The sequence below is a fragment of the Dysidea avara genome, chromosome 12 (genome assembly GCF_963678975.1).
Source record: "Dysidea avara chromosome 12, odDysAvar1.4, whole genome shotgun sequence".
Classification (NCBI taxonomy): domain Eukaryota; kingdom Metazoa; phylum Porifera; class Demospongiae; order Dictyoceratida; family Dysideidae; genus Dysidea; species Dysidea avara.
Window position 1 is genome coordinate 20,323,462 of NC_089283.1, and position 19,826 is coordinate 20,343,287.

A 19,826-nucleotide genomic window follows, 5' to 3' on the forward strand; every position below is an offset into this window, starting at 1 on the left:
ACCATGACACCAAATTCTCTAGTATCAAAACTTCAGCATGGTCTCAAGGTATCCTGAATGGTACATGCACTGTACATATACATATGTAAAGCGTAAAGTTTGCCACTTCTCATAAAGAACAATATGTTTAGGAAACTCTTTTGAAAGCATTGAATATGTACAGTAAGTAATTTGTCTAATAGTAATTCCTTAACTGACACATAATTGGTATGTCAGATACAGTGGACACACCATACCAGTTTAGTACTACATGAGTGCACTACACTACTCACCAAGTGATAAAGCAATAAGATCTTCCTCAGTGACCTCTTCACTGTCATCCTCACTATCTTCTGTCTTCTTCACCTGAATCACCCTCTGTAACATAGCAACAGTGCGAAGGGTGGATCATTTGTACACAATTTGTCTTAGTGGTTATGCTCTTTGAAAGAATAGGCAGACTAAATATTTATCCTTAGTGATCATTTTTATCAATTGTGCTCTGGATAATTTGAAAATGTCTTTAGTAAGTGGCTTTATACTATATGCCTCTCACACCGTATGCACTTGCACACCAGAGGAAGTTGGACACGCTTTAAGCGCCACTAAAATAAATCTTATGAAAGTCTGTTTTTATGGAGTGGAATAAACAGTGGTCTTGATATAAAACAGTAAAGCATTGTCATTTCTGTTTATGAGGACGCATATGATCAGTCTGATTAAGTTATACACACAAAAAGTGGTTTAGTATTTTTACCTAAAACCCTAAGCACTCTGCAAACAAGGTAAAAAGCTTACATGAAGAATGATCTGAGTATTGAGTCTACCCCAGTCAACCCCACTGTTTGGTTATTTTGTATTACAACTATTGAGGGTCACATGAAAATTTACCCTATGTGATAAGAGCAATAATTTTAGGTGGCGCTTAAAGTGTGCTCTGCATGCACACCACACACATACAAACACTTACATGAGCTTCCAAGTAGGCGCTTGACAACAGTCCTGATGTAAGAGCTCTAAACCCTTCCTTCACCATTGGCAGGTAAATCTAACAACAGCTAAGGAACAAGCACTACACACAAGTTGCTATAGTAACACAGAAAGGATACACCAGTAACAGCCACATGATCTCCAGGAGTAGCCTGCCTGGTCACCTCTCCACTACAGTAGATGGTCATGGAACGTGGAATACTACCAACTGGCACCTGGTCATTCTAATGGAGTAGATTACAATAGTGCTTCAAAAAATAGGTTAGGCATTTGACATTTTCCAACCAAATTTGGTGCTTGTCTAAGCATACTTTAATTTGGTTGGACACAATGTACAATCATAATACACTCAGAAAATCCACCCAAACAAAATGCATAATATATCTTGACTTTCAAGGTAAAAAATATTCAATGTCTGATGTTTTGTTCAGACACTATACTTCCTACTGCTGTATCATTGACAAATACATACGTAAAAGTGGTACAGGTCTGTTCATATTCTGTACATATTTAGTGTATGAAATAGCAGACTAAATGCTAGGGAGCAACAAGGAACATTAACTAATACATAAGAAACATTTCTACATATAAGAAGCAATTTTTGAGGGGAAGGATATTTAGATGACATCTTAAAAGTATTATTAGTAGTGTGTATGTTACATTTTTGGACATGATCAATTCTCCCGAGGGTTTCCTTTTACCAATTCTACATGTACAGCAAAATATTAAATACATTCTCTATATACATACATTACTCCCACAAATATAATTACTCCTTATAATAATATAGTTGATATAGGCACAAACTGTTAGTGTAAGTTATCCAGTATAACTTACACACTCCTGCACTTTGAGTTCCTGAAACTTTATGAACTTGGACCCCCTGGTCTGTAGGTAAAGTCTGCCACCTGACCTGTAGTATTACAACCAGACAATAAACATGAAGTCAGTTAATCAATCAAAATTTGGCACATCTGTGGATATAACTTTGTATTCAATGAATAAACTTGGTGACTTCAAGCTCACCATTTAGCTGTATAAAGGAATACTGGCTATCTACAGAACCTCTTCTTTCATAAACAGGTAATTCTAGGTTATCATCACAGAAAAAGCAATGCAAACTATAAAGTTGTCTAGCAAACTGCTAGTGTAATATACTCAAAGGGTAAGTTCATGCAACTACTCTAATAATTCAATCAAACCATCACTACTGATTCTCCAGTACCTTCACAACTTCAAAACAACACTTTTACAGTAGCTGCTCCTTACTTGTTTCTTTGGCATTCTTCACTTGGACACATAATCAGTGGCATGAAAGTTGGAGAAGATATCTAAAACAAAACAACACTGAAATGAAGAAACTGCACTGTGACAGCTACCACTAACAATGCTAATATGTGCTGCAGAAAAATATGAAGTGACACATCTCAGATACCTTAGTTAAAGATATACACATGTAGCCTTATTTGACAAAGTGCAAGCACATTTTCACTCCTGAAATAACACTTCATTAGTAAGTAACACTATGGTATCAAAGAGTTTGAAAGTAGATTTCTATCATATGATTTTATATGACAAAGAAATGCACATCCGGACATCCTGATGGTACTATTGCTAGTGAGTATACAGTTACGCCAGTCACAGTTTACATGCTCACAACACATCACAACAAATCACTACAGAACTGTTCAACTCACAGGTTGGTAAGACTCGGCTGCGCATTGGTCACAGGTGTATGTGGCTACTGCCATCAATGGTTTCACTTCTGTTGCTCGTGTCACTATGCCTCTAGCAGTGACCAATTTACCAATATTGTTTGCCTTAACTTTACGAACTGGTAGTGGTTGATATCTTGACTGTTGCTTGAAGTAAATCTCACTAGAAAAGTACACAGTATATTCATCACACACAATCACATACTTACAATCTCTTCAAAAGTTCCATTGGGTACATGTTCTTTGGATCCAGTGGGATTGTTTCACCTCTAATGCGTTGCCTTAGCAACATGCGATGCTCAATATAAACATCAAGTGTATCCTTAGCAACCACATCTCTTTGCTTGTATTGAGGTAGCAAATCAAACACTGCCTCTGAGAATATGTTAATATAACGTTTAGCATTCTGTACACAGGCGGTAGCCAAGTCTGGATCATGCTAAAATATTAGAATTCTGAGAAGAGTTTACAAAACATTTCTGGTACCTCTGCCACATCATCTAGGTCTATTATCAAATCAGTTTGCTCCTTATGCGCCAAATTCGTCTGCAGTGCGTTAAGATAAGATGATTTATTACATACAATTTTGAACTCACCAGCTGATCGGCGTACGTGTACGTCTTGATGTTGTCCGTATCTACGTAAAACTCTTCGAGAAATTTCTTGCATTTGTCTAAAAATCCGCACAGTAACTTTGATTTGGTGGCACATTTTCTAACCTTTCTCTTCCTTGTAGTCTGTTATCGGCATGGCTTGTTTTCGAACGACTGACAACGCACTAAATAGAATCAGAAAGGCGTGTTTTACCCGCCAAAAGTTACCAGTATCCGTTACCATGCAAGGTCCGTCTCTTGGAGTATCCGGCATAACTACACAATAAAACGATTGTGGGATACATTGCTGTCTGACGCGGTCTACTCGCTGTGTAAGGTTGGTTTTGTGCGTGGTGGATGTATTTGGTAAGAGTTAGGGTGGACATAGTCTCGCAAAGTATCTATGGTCTCCAGACCGCTTTTTTTTGTCCTTTATGCGTGTTTACAGCATAAATTGCATCATCCCTGTCGTGAGTTGTCTCTTTAAAAAGCGGTCTGGATACGTGAGATTGAAGAACATTTGTTGTGGTGTGACACGTAAAGCATATTCCTATTGGAAGTTATGTGTATGTTGTGTAGTTTGTGAAGAAATGGGACAGCTTAGTGTGTGAAGCAGTATAGAAGATGATCCTCACAAGAAACTACTACAATGTTGCCAAGTCTTTCAGCACCTCAGCATATTCTATTGGTAGAACTTATGAATTATTAAGCATTGGTGTGTTAAAGAGATACTGTTTTGATCTGCTACATCGCGGCAGCACCGGAGATAGAGGAATAGACTTCAGTGGTCACTGGGTTCTCCCAAAAAACATTGTTCCAATTATTGGCCAATGTAAATACAGTAAGAAGGTACTACAGCCATCTGTTGTCAGGGAGCTAGAAGGAGTCATGAGTCAACATCTTGATCATCTAGGTGTCCTTGTTGCTTCTAAAGGGTATGTTAGTAACTGTGTAAACAGTACTTCGAAGTCTTAAACTGTATGTGCTGGAATACCTCGATAACGTCTTTGTGAAATTAAGTATCTCAATATGACCTGCGCACCAATAACTCAAAGCATCCTGACATGGCACCTTTGTGTGGCTGGCTATAGAAGTTTCAGTGCATGTACAGGTACTACCAGTAGTTCTATTTATATTACTTGTACTGCAGTATGTGGAGCCTTTCTAAGCGAGCCACTTATAGTTAGATTTCTGTTTTTACTAGAAAATTTAACATAGTCGCCATTTTTTAAGTAGATCACTACGAAGACTGTTTCTACTGTATTTACAATGGAAATAGATTTTTTATACAAAAAAAAACACTAGACAGTTTTGCAGTACATTTATACATTTATGATAAATACCCCATCACTTAGCCACTGAATTTGTTACATTTGCAATAGAGAACATTTGCAATAGTAGATACTGTTGCGTTAGAGTCAAATGTTTTGCATCATTTTCCTAAACTATTATACCATACAATGCGATGCATTCGGAATTGTATTAATTGCTTGCATACTTTCCATTCTGTTTTCTGTATTTTTGACCCGCTGAGCGAAAACCCGACTTGTTTGCATATACTGTTTTTGAGATAAACGCCATTGATATATACATTGGGTAAAAACACGTGCTACATATATAATTTTACGCGTGTTTTAACCGCTTCAGTAAATGGTGAAGGAAGACTCGAATTGAAATATCTAATATACCAATGGATCCACCTCTTCATGGAGAGTTAGAAAATCTTTGTTTTGTTTCTGTACCATGAAGCAAACATAAGTTTGTTTACGTTGTGGTAAAATGTAACTTAATCATTGTCATTTCTAAGCTTGAACAGCCTTCTTGCTTGATAGTATTGGTGTATTTAGGCCAACAACTATACCTTGATGAGTGTCCCAGTTCATGGTGAATAGAATGACACAAGTTCCAACTCTGTAGCCTGTTGTTATCGAGACTTGTGATTGATTAAACAAGTGCCTGTAATTTTTTCCATATAGGCACTGTCAAATTGATCGTTTTGCTCTTCTTGCTGATTACTCCGAAAGCACTTACCCGAAACTTTTAACAACCCATTTGTTTTTTTCTCTCTAGACAACAAAAAAAGTCAAAACAAAGTTTGAGGAAAATGCAAATAAGTCAGATTTTTGCTCAGTGGGTCACATTTGACAATATGTAACAGGTAGAGCAAAGCTGAGCGAAAAAGAAGTGATTGCTCTGTTTTCCAAAAGTAATATTTTGCATAATTGTGCTATAGAAAATTATTATAAAGGAGTGGACAGCCAAAGTTTATGATGAATAATGCTAGACGGTTGATTTGTACAGCAACAATATGGCGAATAAATTGCAGATGCTTATTTTATCTATTATAACTCACCACTGAAACAAGATACAAAGATGGTCAATGTGTTCATCATGACCTGGCAAATCCATCAAGGTATAATTCTTTCCCTGTACTCCTTGGTCTAGATAAAAAAGAAGGCCGTTCCAACAAAAAAGCAGTGATGGTAATCTTTATTTCTACTGCATTGTAAACAAGTGCCCACAACTCACATGTCTTTTGCTGCATGAAAACATACCTGATTTTCTTACTCTCCATGAACAGGCAAATCTGATGGTGTATGGATTTCACTGATCTGAGTTTTGATTCAGTGCATACCGAAATAATTAAAACATGCGTAAATTTACTAATTGAATATATAGCACGAATATTTTTACCCAGTTATTTTTTTACTTACAAAATAATATTTTGTGAAAATGGCCAATATTTGCTCAGCTGGTCACATAATATAATTATCGTATGGCCTCAGATATGGTTGTTGTCTGTAGAAAAAAGCAGTATTGGCCCGATACCAATATCGATACTAGAATCGGTGCAGCCCTATATCATACTATATGATTTTTCCTTGAAACTAGGTAACAATTCATCTAGTACAGTAGGACCTCAAATTTCAATTATCCAAACAGAAGAACTGACTGCTCTATTAGAATATTTCATCATAATTAGGTGAACATTCTATTAGAGTAAGTGTATGTTCTATTAAAATAGTTAAACAGAACTCTGTTGCAGAGAAAATTTTCAGGCCTGAGTGGTGTATTAAGTTTACTGAATGACAAAATACTTTAGATACAGTGGGACCTCCATTATTCAAACACCTGTGTGCCAGTTCAAGGATACAAGGGTTCAGGCAAGTGAATTTGTTCAGAAATCATTTATATAGCTGAGTACTTGGTATTGGTAAAAAGTGGAATCGGTGCAGCCCTAGTATAGTGTATTGTATATTAGGGATCATTGAGGTTACTTGAGCTTTCTGCTAAAGAATATCACCCAAAAAGCCACCTTCACTTTTCCTTCATGATAGATTCAGAGCAACCCCAAACCCTTTCAACAAGTTTCTATGAAGTTCATAATTTCATATGTATTTTCTGCTAACTAACTACCTGACTAACTGATGCCTTCCCATAACTTGACTATCGATAAGGATTTCCTCACTTTTTGATGTTGCTTTAACCCGAGATGTGCCTTTTTACAAACCACAGCAGCTACAACAGATGCGTGGGACCTACCTTTGTCTTCCTTTCTTTCTACACTACCGCATAGGTGTTGATGGCAGGGTAATTCGTGGTATGGTTTCGATGCTTTATTTTCTGTAGTGTGACTGGATTGATTACAGAGGAACAGACCAACATGCAACATGGTCGGCAATTGAAACATAATAGTAACCAGTCACGTACTCAAATGTCTTTTATAAATTTTATTTTGATAGGTCATGTCAGACCATTTCTAATTTGGTCAGTTGTTGTGGCTTTTTGGTTGGAACAATGGATGACAAGTTGTTATTTTGAGCTCTGTAAGGTGTCTTGGTTTTTAGGGGCCACAATCTATGTGCACTGATGCCAAGATGAGACCACTATTAAGTTTTATGATTATCAAGGTGTCCTCCTTATTGAAATGTCATGGTTTCAAGTATGGATGGGCGGTATTGCATTTTTGAAGAACGGTACAGTATTAGGAAAAATACCTTGGTATCACTAAATACCTTTTAAACATGGGTAAGCTATGATTTGCACTTATACCCACATTGTGCTATTAGGTTTCAAATAAACTAGAGGTGTACCGATATACCGATACATATCGTATCGGTGGCCGATATAGACATTTCTACTATATCGGTAGGAGCTGATATTGCTGCTAAAAACCGATACGATACACCGATATACAACTGAACTATCTTGAGGACACTGTCCAATGATCAAGCCATATTATAAACCCTACTATTTAGCTAACAAGAGTGGGAAACAGTAGTTATCTTCCTTGTCTAAAAGCAGTACGCTACGCGAAGCCATCTAAGTGCGTGGATAATTACTGTTTTGTTGTCACAATACTTACCAATCACACAACAAACACTCATAATGGTGGGCCTGGGGAAACAGCAATAAGATGAACCAAGAGCACAGCATAAAACAATCAGCCATCTCTACAAGCCATTAAAATGCGGAGTAATCCGGACTAATCTTGGCAGGGGCATGTATTAAAATATTTGTGGGTGCCTTGTAGTCTGAGCTGTCAATAGAGGCCACACCACCATGGGTAACCAAGCATAGCCAATAATCTTAAGACTGTCTTCAGTAGTTTCTTCAGTAGCTAAAATAAAGTTAAACATGGCATATGTGGTTCCTCAAACATAAATAGCTGCATGCACTTAGTTATATCGGTATATCGTATCGGTATCGTATCGGTTTGAAAATGATTAATCCATATCGTATCGGTATCGGATCGGTTTAGTTTTCTTATATCGGTACACCTCTAAAATAAACACAATAATATTTTGCCACAAAGTAAGTTTTGAAGTGTCCTAAAAAGTAAAAAACCGTTGTAATTACTTCAACACACATAGCTCTGTGCTTGTCCACAACGTAAACATGGTTGTATGGGCTTGACTTCATATACGTATGGTCACCAATACACCACAAAAAAATTAATTACTACATCAAATTTGGTATTCGGTATTTTTAGAAAACCACTTTGATATCTGAAAAATACCTTTATTAAGTACTAATACCTAAATACCTCCCACCCCTAGTTTCAAGGGTTTAAATATGTTTGTCTATAATCAAATAGTACAATAGTACTGTTTAGTACTAGGGATTACCCCAGCAATGAACAGCACTTGCCAAAATGTCACCAAAAGTGGTGGTCATGTGCTGTTTTAATAGGTAGTACTGGTACATGTAGACAGTAGACACTGTACCTCCATGATAGGACCTTTTATAAACGAGTGCTGTGTGTATCATTGTTTTGCAGTTGTTCAGCACTTATCATTCTTGTGTACTGGGGGTGGTAGCTAGGCAAAGGTACAGTAGTTCATCAAGCCGGTGAGAAAACAATCAAGCAGGTGAGAAAACAATCAAGCAACATGCCCCTTTATGGTCAATTGAGGGACTCACCCCTTAATGATCTAACTATACTTATAGCGTTACTTATTGGTAGCAGATGTACTATGACCATGCCCCTTAAATATCATGTGTTGGCCTTATAAAGCACTCACCCTAATCCAACAGTCATGTTCAATATTCTAGTAAAACAATGCATATCATAGCTGTAGCTATACAACAAAAAACTCAACAATATGTAGTGACAGTCAACAAACTTAATGATTTTAAGAATAGACTTGGACTACATCAGTATATTGACAAACTCAAAGGCCTTGAGCCTGTAATTGTATGTTGTAATGTCCATTAATAATAATAATATTAAAAGTTGTTAAAATGAAGCTGGGATATAAGCAAATAGTGACACAAGATTATATGGATGATGCTATTACAACGCAACTCTATGGGAAATCCCTACTTTGGCATTGAACAAAACAATTGTTATGACATGCCAATATAGGGATTTTCCCACAGAGCTATGTCATAATCATCATTCATATAATCATGTCTCATAGACAGGAAAGCCTACTTAACCATTCACACTGTATGATAATGGTACATAGAGCATTTGACTACTCTAATAGAGCAATCGTTTGTTATTGGGTACATGATTGGATAAGGTATGAAGTTGAGCTTATACTCTAAACTGTATACATTTCCATCTGTGGTATTGAGTGTATTGGGTGCTTAATTATAAACAGAAGATAATGGTACGGTTATTCTTTATAGGTTTTCTTATGCAGCCATTGATGCATTTAACTGGTCTTCATCCCCGATGATGTTCTGTCAGATTATTAGTTATAAGCGTAGGTCAACACCTGCCGTGTGGAAGAAATTGTTTGAATCTGACCCACTGCAAGCACTGGAGCAATCAGATGGCAGTTCTGTACCAATACTGGAGAAGTCTTATGCTATTCTAGTTTCATGTCTGTTCAACTCCAAAGCTCTGAAAATGGTACCTGGAATCAGTATAGCCAAGAGACATATACTAGGTAAACATAATCATCGAACAAAGGTAGAGATCTTACACACATCTGAAAACACTCATAACATTCGAACTGTCAGAATCCAGCAATGAAGTTGTGTACTATAATATACTGCACAATGATCTGTAATTTTATGTTTGATGGAGTGCACATGTTTTCCTGTACATTAACAGCACTACAGCAGAATGTGGAAATTTTGTGTCATGTGTACAAAGTGAACCTTCACACCTATTGTCGGTCCATTATACTAATGTGCTTAGTTGCCACTGTACGCCAATATTTCTTCCAAACTGTGTTAGATACACGTAAATGGTCAAATTTAAGAAAAGAGGTTGGGATAAGATTTCCTAGATAAACAGGTTACTGCATTTTAAGCATGTCACTTTGTGCACAAATGTCACTGGAATTTTCAAGTTGGAAATTTAGATAGGCGAGTTTGTGATTATTAGCTAAGCATGTTATTTTAAATTATTCAGTGTAAGTCTGGTGCCATTCTTTCTTTTGATATGGTATATGTGGGTTAATCAGTCACAATTATGTTATAAAAAAGTAAACAAGTACAAAGAAAAAAAGATAGGAATAAAGTTCACTTGGGGATCATAAAAAAAGTGAAACAAGGAAGGTTGTTAGCTGCAGATATACTCAGACTACACTTCATGTGACTAGTTAGGTCCACTAGTATATCTATTGACCTTCCACTGTTTTCCTTGTACTTGTAGTGTTTCTGCTACATCAATATATACTGGCCATGTGTGAGTTGCTTTAAAAAAATAAAAATAAAAGCTACAAACATGTGATCAATAGCATGATCAGTCTCATTGACTATGATACTGATGGTTAGTACTAATATGTATACATCAGAGTATTCATTTGGTAATACCACCTGATGATGTGGTAGCAGTTTGAGTGTTACTTTGCTCATTACTACAGAGTCAAGTTTGAAGCATGCAACAGATATGGATTTCACTCTCCGGAAGGGCTGGCATAAAGACAAGGAATTCTTGTAGAAAAAAGTGTAGCTAGTACATCAACTGTCCACAAAATACTGGTACAGTATGTTTCGTACCAATTTGACAATTTTGTTCCTGTAGCTAAGTATAAGTACTGCATCATACAACATGCACATTAGTTTTAGTATTTTGGTAAAAATCCACGAAATAGCTAAAATGTTGCTGGATCTATGAAAGCGGTTCTTATTTGTATCCTTTCTGTATTTCCATCACCTAAAATCACAACAAGCCATAGAGTAGTATATTAGGTGGCCAAATTTTAAGTCAGTACTTTATTTTCACAAGTTAAGTTATAGAAAAGTTATAGCTAAGACTCCTTTTCATCACATATAGAAACTTGCCTCAGAATATGCTTTTACTTCCAATTATTCCAAGGACGGTGCATGGGGGACTCCTCCAAAATTATACTACGTGCTAGCTAAAGAGGTAGTAGAAGCTTCGGTACAGGTGCATTACATTTAAAGAGCATACATAAATGGACAATGAAAACTTAAGATGGAAAGAGTGATTGGAATCAACAAGAGGGAGTTAAATTGGGTAAAAGACCATATTTACTTGATTGTGCCCCAGGGGTACTATAATTTTTGCCCAAAAATAAGGATAGAGCCCTTTGAATAGTGCTGCACTGAGGTATTATTCAATGGTGCGCTATTATTATTTTAAAACCTGCCATTACTATAACTATTCTACACTATAGTTCTATAAAACAATCACATCATGCTACTTACTTCTTCTATACAAGACCTTTCTTTCACTCAAGTCCTTATAGCACAACCATGCCACGCCTTGTGCTAGCTACATAGTCAATTTCAATTATGTGACAGCTGTTAAAATTTTACCAGGACTATGCCTTCCTTAAATGGAGATGGAAAGTAATTGCAAAAGTATAGTGTGGTACTATTCAATGGTGCAGCACAAATCGAGTAAATACAGTACTGCTAAACATCGAAATACTCTAATAGAACAATCAACTACTCTAAAAATGAAGACCAACTCCTAGACCTATTGAACTTCTTTGAACTCAAACCATAGTGCAGCATTTCTGCTGTGCAACTTAGTAAAGGTAGTTACCACTGCTAGAAAAATAATGATTTCACATTAATAGCAAAACTAAATTTGCAAATTTTCCTGTAAGAGCATGCCCCCCCAGATAAAGCGGGGAACATGTTATAAGTGTACTGTACTGCACACTGTACTATCAGTTGTATCAAACAGTTACCACTTTCTTAGCTCACGCCCCTGTATCCTACCTGTTATATATTTATAAGTTTATGAAATTTCAATGTGTTTAATCAGAATAGTTTTATCATTTAAAAAAATAAACATTATTACAAAACTAGTCATTGGTACAATAAGAACAACAAGATAAATACAACACACACAGCTGGAATCCATATCCTATAAAACCAGTTGTGATCTGCAGGCTGGGTTGGGATAGCTACATCCTCATTCTCCATGAGATCACAATGATTGTCAACATTGGTAGAGGTATGGCTATAGAGGCCATACACAAACACTATTACTACAACAATTATTGTATGATGTGTCAGTACCTCAGACGAGCTTCAATCAACTCAAGCAGTATTACCTATAGTAAATGATAAACAGCTGAGAGAAAACTATATCAGTGGTCTCACAATATTGTCAACCCTTCCTTTGATCTTGTAGCCACTACTACAGCTGGTAGTATCACTCATCTGTATGGTATCCATAACATTGTATACTTTAGTTGAGTATGTTACTAACTGTCGGAGATTGTGGTACAGCGACATCTTCAATACATGACTCCCATTGTGATGTCTATTAGTAAAATAAAATTAATGATGTTTGTGTATAACGTGATTAATTTACTAACATCATCATCATCATCAGAAACAGTGTAACTTTCATTGGAGATGGTTGATAGTGAGTTAGAGATAGTGACGGAAATAGATGGTGATATGACCTCTTCAAGACAAATGGGAACATTGTTAGAACCAGATGTCTGTAAATTGTCAATAAATAAACCAGTCGTACAATACATGGTGTAACTTTACCATATTGTCTTCCTCTGGTGAGAATAATGAGTGACTGTCCTCCACTTCTGCTGCCGATGCTGTTGGAGGCCCACCAGTTTTCCTTTTGCGGAAAAACCAGCCAAGAAATGACGAACGTTTTTTGGTAGCTGATAATGTAGCTGTAACATTATCACATCAGACTGTAAGAAATTTAACAACGTCAGAATGGTCTTACAATCATTGACTCCAGCCCTGGCGCCAGCACCAGTTGAAATTCTGCGCCAAATGTTACTGACGCGGACGCTCAGCCTGCTCCGTTTTCGTGGTTCGAAGAGACTTTGGTTCGTAGTTTTCTTTGACTTGAAAACTTTCAGTAAACCATCTATGGGAAATTAGAATGCGCAAAATGAAAAAAAAAATTTTTTTTTTAGACAGAGGCTATTCAGCACATCAATCTAAGGTAGCTAGTATCAGTGACAACAACTTACTTAACGGCTTAAACTTCACCATAGTGAAACACTCCACACAATACAACGATCACAACAATCAGTAAAGAAACCGACAAGACGCTATAGTTCACGTGCGACGCATGCGCATTACAGTGGCGTGCAGCCGGTTGCTAAGTGACGAGTTTTAGGGTAGGAGGACTTCGGCTCAGTTGTTTGGTGAGTAGTAAATTGTGTACTTTGTACTTGTGATACTGGTATATAGTATAATATGAGGCGTTTCTATCGCAAATAGCTGTCAAGCGCATGAAGAAATTATACATGAGGCGCTTAAGCTACCGTGAGGCAACCAACCTCAATGGCACGTGTGCTGTGTAAAATTCATCGGTGTCTATGGTATCCATGTTATTATACATGGGAGATAAGAATCTGCTGTTTTTAACGCCTTTTCCAATACATCTGTCAACAAGATCCTTTTCTACTGCAAGTAGCTAGGACAGACAGACAGACAGACAGATTGATTGATTGATTGATTTTTTTATTTTAACCTCACGTTAGTCAGCAAAAGTCATTCTTCCCTACCAGAGCACACACAACAATTAACACAGTATAAAACACAACCACTAAACAACTCGATCACCACCACCATCCACTTCATTTTATCCACCCAAGTGCAGCAAACACCACAGCATATCAAATAGCTACCTCCCAAGAACTATCATTGATTGGAACTCATTATAATTGAAATTTCTAGATAACATTTGTAGCTAACTAATCATTTATAAATAGCTAATTGTACCCCCCTTGTAATCCCCCCCTCGGCATAATCAGTAAACACTGCCTGCCCAGTAAAAATAAACTAAGTTACACATGCAATAATATATATAAAACTATACTACGCAAGCTAATTTAAGTAACAGTGCTTGACTGAGGATATAAATTCATCAAGTAACACATGTGGCATCAGTGAGAGAATTCCACCAAGAAGTGGTGGAAAGAATGGAAAAGCTTTTGGTGGAGGAGAGATGACAATTTGCAGGTTAGCAAAGTTGTCCTTGCGACATCTATGATAACTATATTTTGTGGTCCAAATAAGATTGGTGGATCAAGCACCAAGCATGGCTTACTGTTATTGTGTCGATAGTAAAGAAACACAGCACAAGTAGATTTAAACTTAATTTGATCAGAAACGGGCAACCAGTTTAATTGTTGACGATGCCCTGAAATGTGGTCACATTTCCTTAAAAAATTAGTGACATGAATGCACCTGTTCTGCAATCATTGTAGACATGCTAACTGTGACTGTTAAGTGGAGGACCCCAGACAGGAAAGGCGTAGAAAATTGTAGAGGCAAATTACAGCAACAAATTTAGTTGAGAGATCCCTGTGTGACACAACTTTGACTAGTTGCTAGTCTTGCAATTTGAACAAGCAAATAATCAATAAATTCAAGTTTATTTCTCTTTAACATATCACATATTTGAGTCTTGCTGCTTGCAAATTTTAGCTAGCTGAAATATCATCTTAACTTACAATTCGTTTTGTGTATTTATTGATCCTTTGTTTATTAAACTGAAGTAAACACATCGTCCCTAAAGTTCACTGAACAGAGAAACAATATGTTACTCCAGGCCAGTAGTATTCCAGTCCAGTAACTCCACCTTTTAGGGTGATAGGTCAAAGTATTTACTACGTTGGAACTGTGCCTGTGGGTGCCATAGATAATTTTGTGGTACTATTTTTTCACACATGACAATCTTAGTGAATAAATGATTCTGTCCAAATATGGACACTGTGAGGACAAAAATTTAGCTTGTCCATGCATCCTTTCACCTATTGATATATCTGCTAAGACAGTAATACTTTAAAGCGTTCACATTACATTCAAAGTATCCACCCTTCACATTGTAGAGAGGATGGTTCGGGTGAAGAAGACGGGTGATGGTGAGGATGACAATGAAGAGGTCACTGAGAAAGATCTGTTCACATTATCACATGGTGAGTAGTGTAGTGTGTCCCATTATGTCTGTCAAAAATGTCTAATGGTTAGTAACAGCAAGAGTTCATAATATATATACTAAGGAGAGTATCCTACTCTCATATACCCCTGTAGAAAGGCGTATCGTGAAGTTATAACGTAACACTTCTGAGTTCGCCCGTTTTTCTTTGTATAATTAATGATGTCATTAGTTGAACATGGTATCGATTGAACGCGTGCCTACCAACGTCGCTAGCAACCAAATTAACTCCAGCTCTAAGCGTTTCTCACCCAACTACAATCGTTGCTTCATGGGTTAAGACCGCTTCGTAGGCGTTTCTTACTAGGCCATTCGCGAATTCGGCTATCCTGAGCGTCGCAAGTGTGAAACGGTGCTAACGATTCTTGCATTTTTACGGCTTCTTGTACGTCACAAACCACAACATCTTGTCGTTACGTCATAACTTCACGATACGCCTTTCTACAGGGGTATATGAGAGTAGGATACTCTCCTTAGTATATATATTATGAACTCTTGGTAACAGGGAAGTACTAGCAGACTAATTACATATATAATACTAGTTTAACTCCCTAGAATGCATGCATCATGACTTACCTTTGTCCTCCTTTGATTTTTTGCTGACATACATGTACCAAGGTGTTAATTTGCAGTAGAGTGATGCATGGCTTCCCATTTGTAAATGGGAATTGTCCGTATGTATATTCATCGGTGACTGGACTGATTGCAGAGGCACTTCTACTATTCTTAATTTGTAGAGCTGTGTAATGGACTGAACATAGAAACAGAATGGCCACTTCACTTAAAAGTCAGTAATTGATAACTGAGGTGCACGTTTGGATGAAATATTTACTCTAGCTATATGATACTGTATGTACAGGTTCACCAGTCATAATAATGTTCCAAAAAAGTAAACAAACAATTGTGGAGTGTATAAGGAAAAATTAAGAATTTTAAGTTCAATTAGGCATCATAGGAAAAGTAGGGAAACAAAGGAGGTCACCTATACCTGCAGATATGCTAGTGAACATTTGATCCTATCTCAGTCTGTACTGTGTACTGAATTAGGGATTAAATGTTCACTAATGTATCTGCAGGTTAGGCAACCTCCGTTGTTTCCCTACCTTTCTCTATGATCCCTAATCAAACTTAAAATTCCTAATTTTTCCTTGTACTTGTAGTAAGAAGTAATATAGACTTATTGTGATAATGCAAAATATTTTCTAATGAGGAAAGTAAATTGAAATTTTAGATGTGTTCACAAATAGGCATATCTGTTATTGTACTACTGTATACACTGTATGCCTCACCTTTGCCCTCTTTGAGTTTATAAATGCTGTCATAGCAAAATGCTACCTCACCCAATATCTCCTGTACAAGGTCTCCACACTAGTACAAGCATTTTGTTTAAAGTGTTTTGTTAAACGCAAATATCACTATATTGGCTCTTGTAGCATGCATGCATTCAAAAGCATAGTATATCTTGTAAATGGAGTAAACGGTTTGTACCGCATTACTCTGTAGTTAATGGTAATTTTTATCCGAACATTGTAGTGTGATCAAGGGAGATATAAGGTGACTCTGCATTGGAAAGAATTTTCACAGTTTCTAAGTTGATAATGCAATTGTACGTGCTTGAAAACATACTTTCATAACTACACAATTTTAGCCTCTGCGCTCAATTAGTACAAACTGAACTGTGATTAATATACATCAAATCTGGGGCGTTACAAGGTACAGTAGCTGGATCATAATCAGACAGTTTTCAGCTTATAAACCAAAACCCACAATCAACTCTCACTTGAAAGGATATATAAGAGTTTGTCAAGCCTTAGCCAGCAGGGTTCAGCTTATTTGAAATTAGTCTGTTGTATAATTTTTGCAAAGGGCCTCAAAAGACAATACAATATTTTGAAGCCATTAAATTGTGTGGTACGTACAAGATCATGTCATGTATTTTACACTGTATAGTGTTTTTTTTTGTGTGGACAAATTGTGTGTGAGATTATGGTCTCATGAGGTGATACATTTGTATCATTAAAATTGAGCAAAAATCCAATTAGTTTTAATTTTCCTCAAACTTAATTTCATGACTTCTTTGTTGTCTAGAGGAAATTAACAATAGGCTGCTACTGTGCTTGCCTTCACCAGCTTCTTGTGCACAGCCTCATTTCTAGATTGAGTTATCTTCAGAGATATCTCACACCTACGTTGTAAGTGGGTTTACATTTTGTATACATCGTCCTTCACCATAGTTGAATAGTTTCCATCTTTGGTGTTGCCAATAATGTATTGCTACATACAATAGTACAGTAATGTTGCTAAGTGCCGGTACATCATTAATGTGGCAATGGCATAGTGATGTGTACACAGTACATCTGCATACAAATCATACAGGAGAGACCTATACACTGGTGGCCTCTAGTTACAATGGTACCATTGTGTTATATTTGTCACTATTGTTCCATCCATATTGGCTTGATTTGGGATCACATGTTGATCTTACTTTCAACCACCTTGTTGTGTATAGCCTCACCAGGGGTTTGTTGCGTTGGTGTATGTACTTGGTTGTTTGTGTGATACAGTCCTAGTAATACCATATTTGACCGGTTAATAGCCACGGCTACTATAACTTTCAGCAAGCAAAACCCTGCGGCTACTATGCGAAGGCGGCTACTATGGGCTTGTGTGGCAGCAACCCACAGTGTTTATATGGATTCACAAGTGACTGATCTTGTTTAATCATATGTCAATACTGTCATTCATTCTGACTTCTCTCAGAAACGATATTTCCTGGCTTAAAACAACTCCTTTGCCTGGTTTCTGCTTCAAACGTGTCTTATCAACACTTGCAACAGATGCAAGCCGCGGCTATTATCCTAGGGCAGCTCTTACTACAATAATTCTAGGAAGTGAAGCAGCTACTATCCGGGGACAGTTCTTATACGAGCTGCGGCTATTAACTGGTCAAACACGGTAATAATAATACCAAGTACTAAAGTTTAAAATTGTGGTGTCATAATGAAATATATGAATGAATTAATTAATTAATGTATGCAAAAACTACAAAGCCTACAGACATCCATTAACTAGGACCATTGAACAAAGGCACAAACGTATAATACTATACCATTTTCACGCTGATGACTGAAACGCCATTATTCCATTTAATGCACACCGCAAAACAATTAAGTTGGCTGTGCCTGATGCCAATATTCCAATACAGAAGTTTGTCATGCCAGCTGCACAAGACTAGGAGCAAGATTATGTAATTTGTATTGTTCACTTGTATTGCTTTATGTTTTTTCTTCATTCCACTTGGCTTAATTAATTTCCAGGCTCTGGTTGGCTAGGCTGTCTGTTTGTAGTGTGGTATGTTTTAATGTTTGATTGTGTTGTATATTTTTCCTTTCACCTGGCTTGCTAGATTTACTGAAACAAGCTGGAGTAATGCATGATATTAAATCACAGTAAAACAATAAGAACTGTTATATCCCTACTGTGCATTTCCATTATGGTATCTTGAGCACAGTAGGGATATAACACTTCTTATTGTTTTACTGTGAATTAATATCGTGCACACTCCAGCTTGTTTCAGTACTTTTTATCGATGTGTTATGGTCCCTACTCTAGTTGAAAATTCCAAATTTTTCTGTGTACTTGTTTGTTAGCTTTTTCTGTGTACTTGTTTGTTAGCTTTTTCTGTGTACATGTTTGTTAGCTTTTTTGTAAATGATTATTATTGAACCCATGCATACCACATCTGAAATAGCGACGTGCTCCCCAATTATCGTCTGAAAAGTGAAGTATTCATTATGCTTTGTTGTCAGCAATGTTCAACTCATTATGGAGCATTTCAAATCAAGAACTGTTCGAAAAGCACCTCTGCAATTCACGCATGCCAAAAGAAATAGTGTCGTGCATCCCAGTTATATCAATTATCGTCTGAAAGTGAAGTATCCATTACGCTTCTTTGTTGGCTATGTTCAACCTGGTACACAGCAGTACAAATCAAGAACTGTTTGAAAAGCGCCTCTGCTATCAAAATAGCCACTATGAAAAATACGGACGATTTCCGTTACAAAGGGAAGCCATCACGTGCCACCACCAAATAGACACTTTCTGCTGTCAGCAAAGATGAATGGGACACAATGGAGGACACTGGTAACTCCATGAAGAATGCACTGTACGCACTGCGGTATGCCAAAAGGCACCTGTTGGACTGAAGCGACGTCAAACAGCGAAAAAAAATCAAGCACGTAGCCTTAATTAGCCGTTATTGCGTTACACTTGTCTGAAGGTATCAGTCAGTTACTCAGTCAGTCAGGTTGAATAGATTTTTAAAAAAACATTCCGTAGCAACTTGTTGGATGTGTTTTGGGTCGATCTGAAAACTTGTTTGGGCTTAGTTTTACCTAACCAATACTGCCTCATTGCCGTCAGGGAAAATTGAGGCTGGTTTTTGGGTGATGTTATCCCATGGGCTACGCCTACTCCTTTTTGGTTCCTACTATACAGTACTATTGTACTGTATGATACAGTATCTGTCACTATTGTGCCATATTGAGTTGATTTTGAATTATAATTGTTTTGATTGTGCCTTCACGACCTAGTCATGCATAGCCTCATCATGGGGTTGTCGGGTTGGTGCATGTACTTGGTTGTACAGGGGTGTACGTGACCCAGTCCTAGTAATAATGATAT

The 19,826-nt window shown here is 37.1% G+C and overlaps 2 protein-coding genes across 2 annotated transcripts in view; both read right to left on the reverse strand.

The window, feature by feature from the left end:
* LOC136240095 (DNA replication licensing factor mcm7-like) overlaps positions 1–3,541 on the reverse strand; it is a 30,605-nt gene extending 27,064 nt beyond the window's left edge. Inside the window, exons 1-10 of the mRNA XM_066030942.1 lie at positions 3,404–3,541; positions 3,281–3,357; positions 3,171–3,230; positions 2,894–3,123; positions 2,667–2,847; positions 2,239–2,300; positions 1,807–1,882; positions 1,089–1,193; positions 950–1,027; positions 273–357 (exon numbers count right to left, since the gene is read on the reverse strand). Of these exons, the coding sequence (XP_065887014.1) occupies positions 273–357; positions 950–1,027; positions 1,089–1,193; positions 1,807–1,882; positions 2,239–2,300; positions 2,667–2,847; positions 2,894–3,123; positions 3,171–3,230; positions 3,281–3,357; positions 3,404–3,521 (1,072 nt within the window). The 5' untranslated portion in view covers positions 3,522–3,541. The remainder of the gene's footprint in view (positions 1–272; positions 358–949; positions 1,028–1,088; positions 1,194–1,806; positions 1,883–2,238; positions 2,301–2,666; positions 2,848–2,893; positions 3,124–3,170; positions 3,231–3,280; positions 3,358–3,403) is intronic.
* Positions 3,542–12,022: 8,481 nt separating this feature from the next.
* Positions 12,023–13,264, reverse strand: LOC136239911 (uncharacterized). Its single transcript, XM_066030654.1, has 8 exons — positions 13,168–13,264; positions 12,915–13,061; positions 12,719–12,858; positions 12,538–12,666; positions 12,429–12,482; positions 12,320–12,379; positions 12,236–12,270; positions 12,023–12,176 (listed from the first exon to the last, which is right to left on the reverse strand). The coding sequence occupies exons 1-8, from the start codon at positions 13,187–13,189 to the stop codon at positions 12,023–12,025; spliced, it is 741 nt and encodes a 246-aa protein (XP_065886726.1). The 5' UTR covers positions 13,190–13,264.
* Between the last annotated feature and the right edge of the window lie 6,562 nt (positions 13,265–19,826).

Coding starts and splice junctions, on each gene's coding strand:
- LOC136239911 (XM_066030654.1), bottom strand. CDS start 13,189: ATGGTGAAGTTTAAGCCGTTAA. Junction 13,062..13,167: donor GGTGAAGTTTAAGCCGTTAA/GTAAGTTGTTGT, acceptor AATTTCCCATAG/ATGGTTTACTGAAAGTTTTC. Junction 12,483..12,537: donor TTTCTGATGATGATGATGAT/GTTAGTAAATTA, acceptor TTTTACTAATAG/ACATCACAATGGGAGTCATG.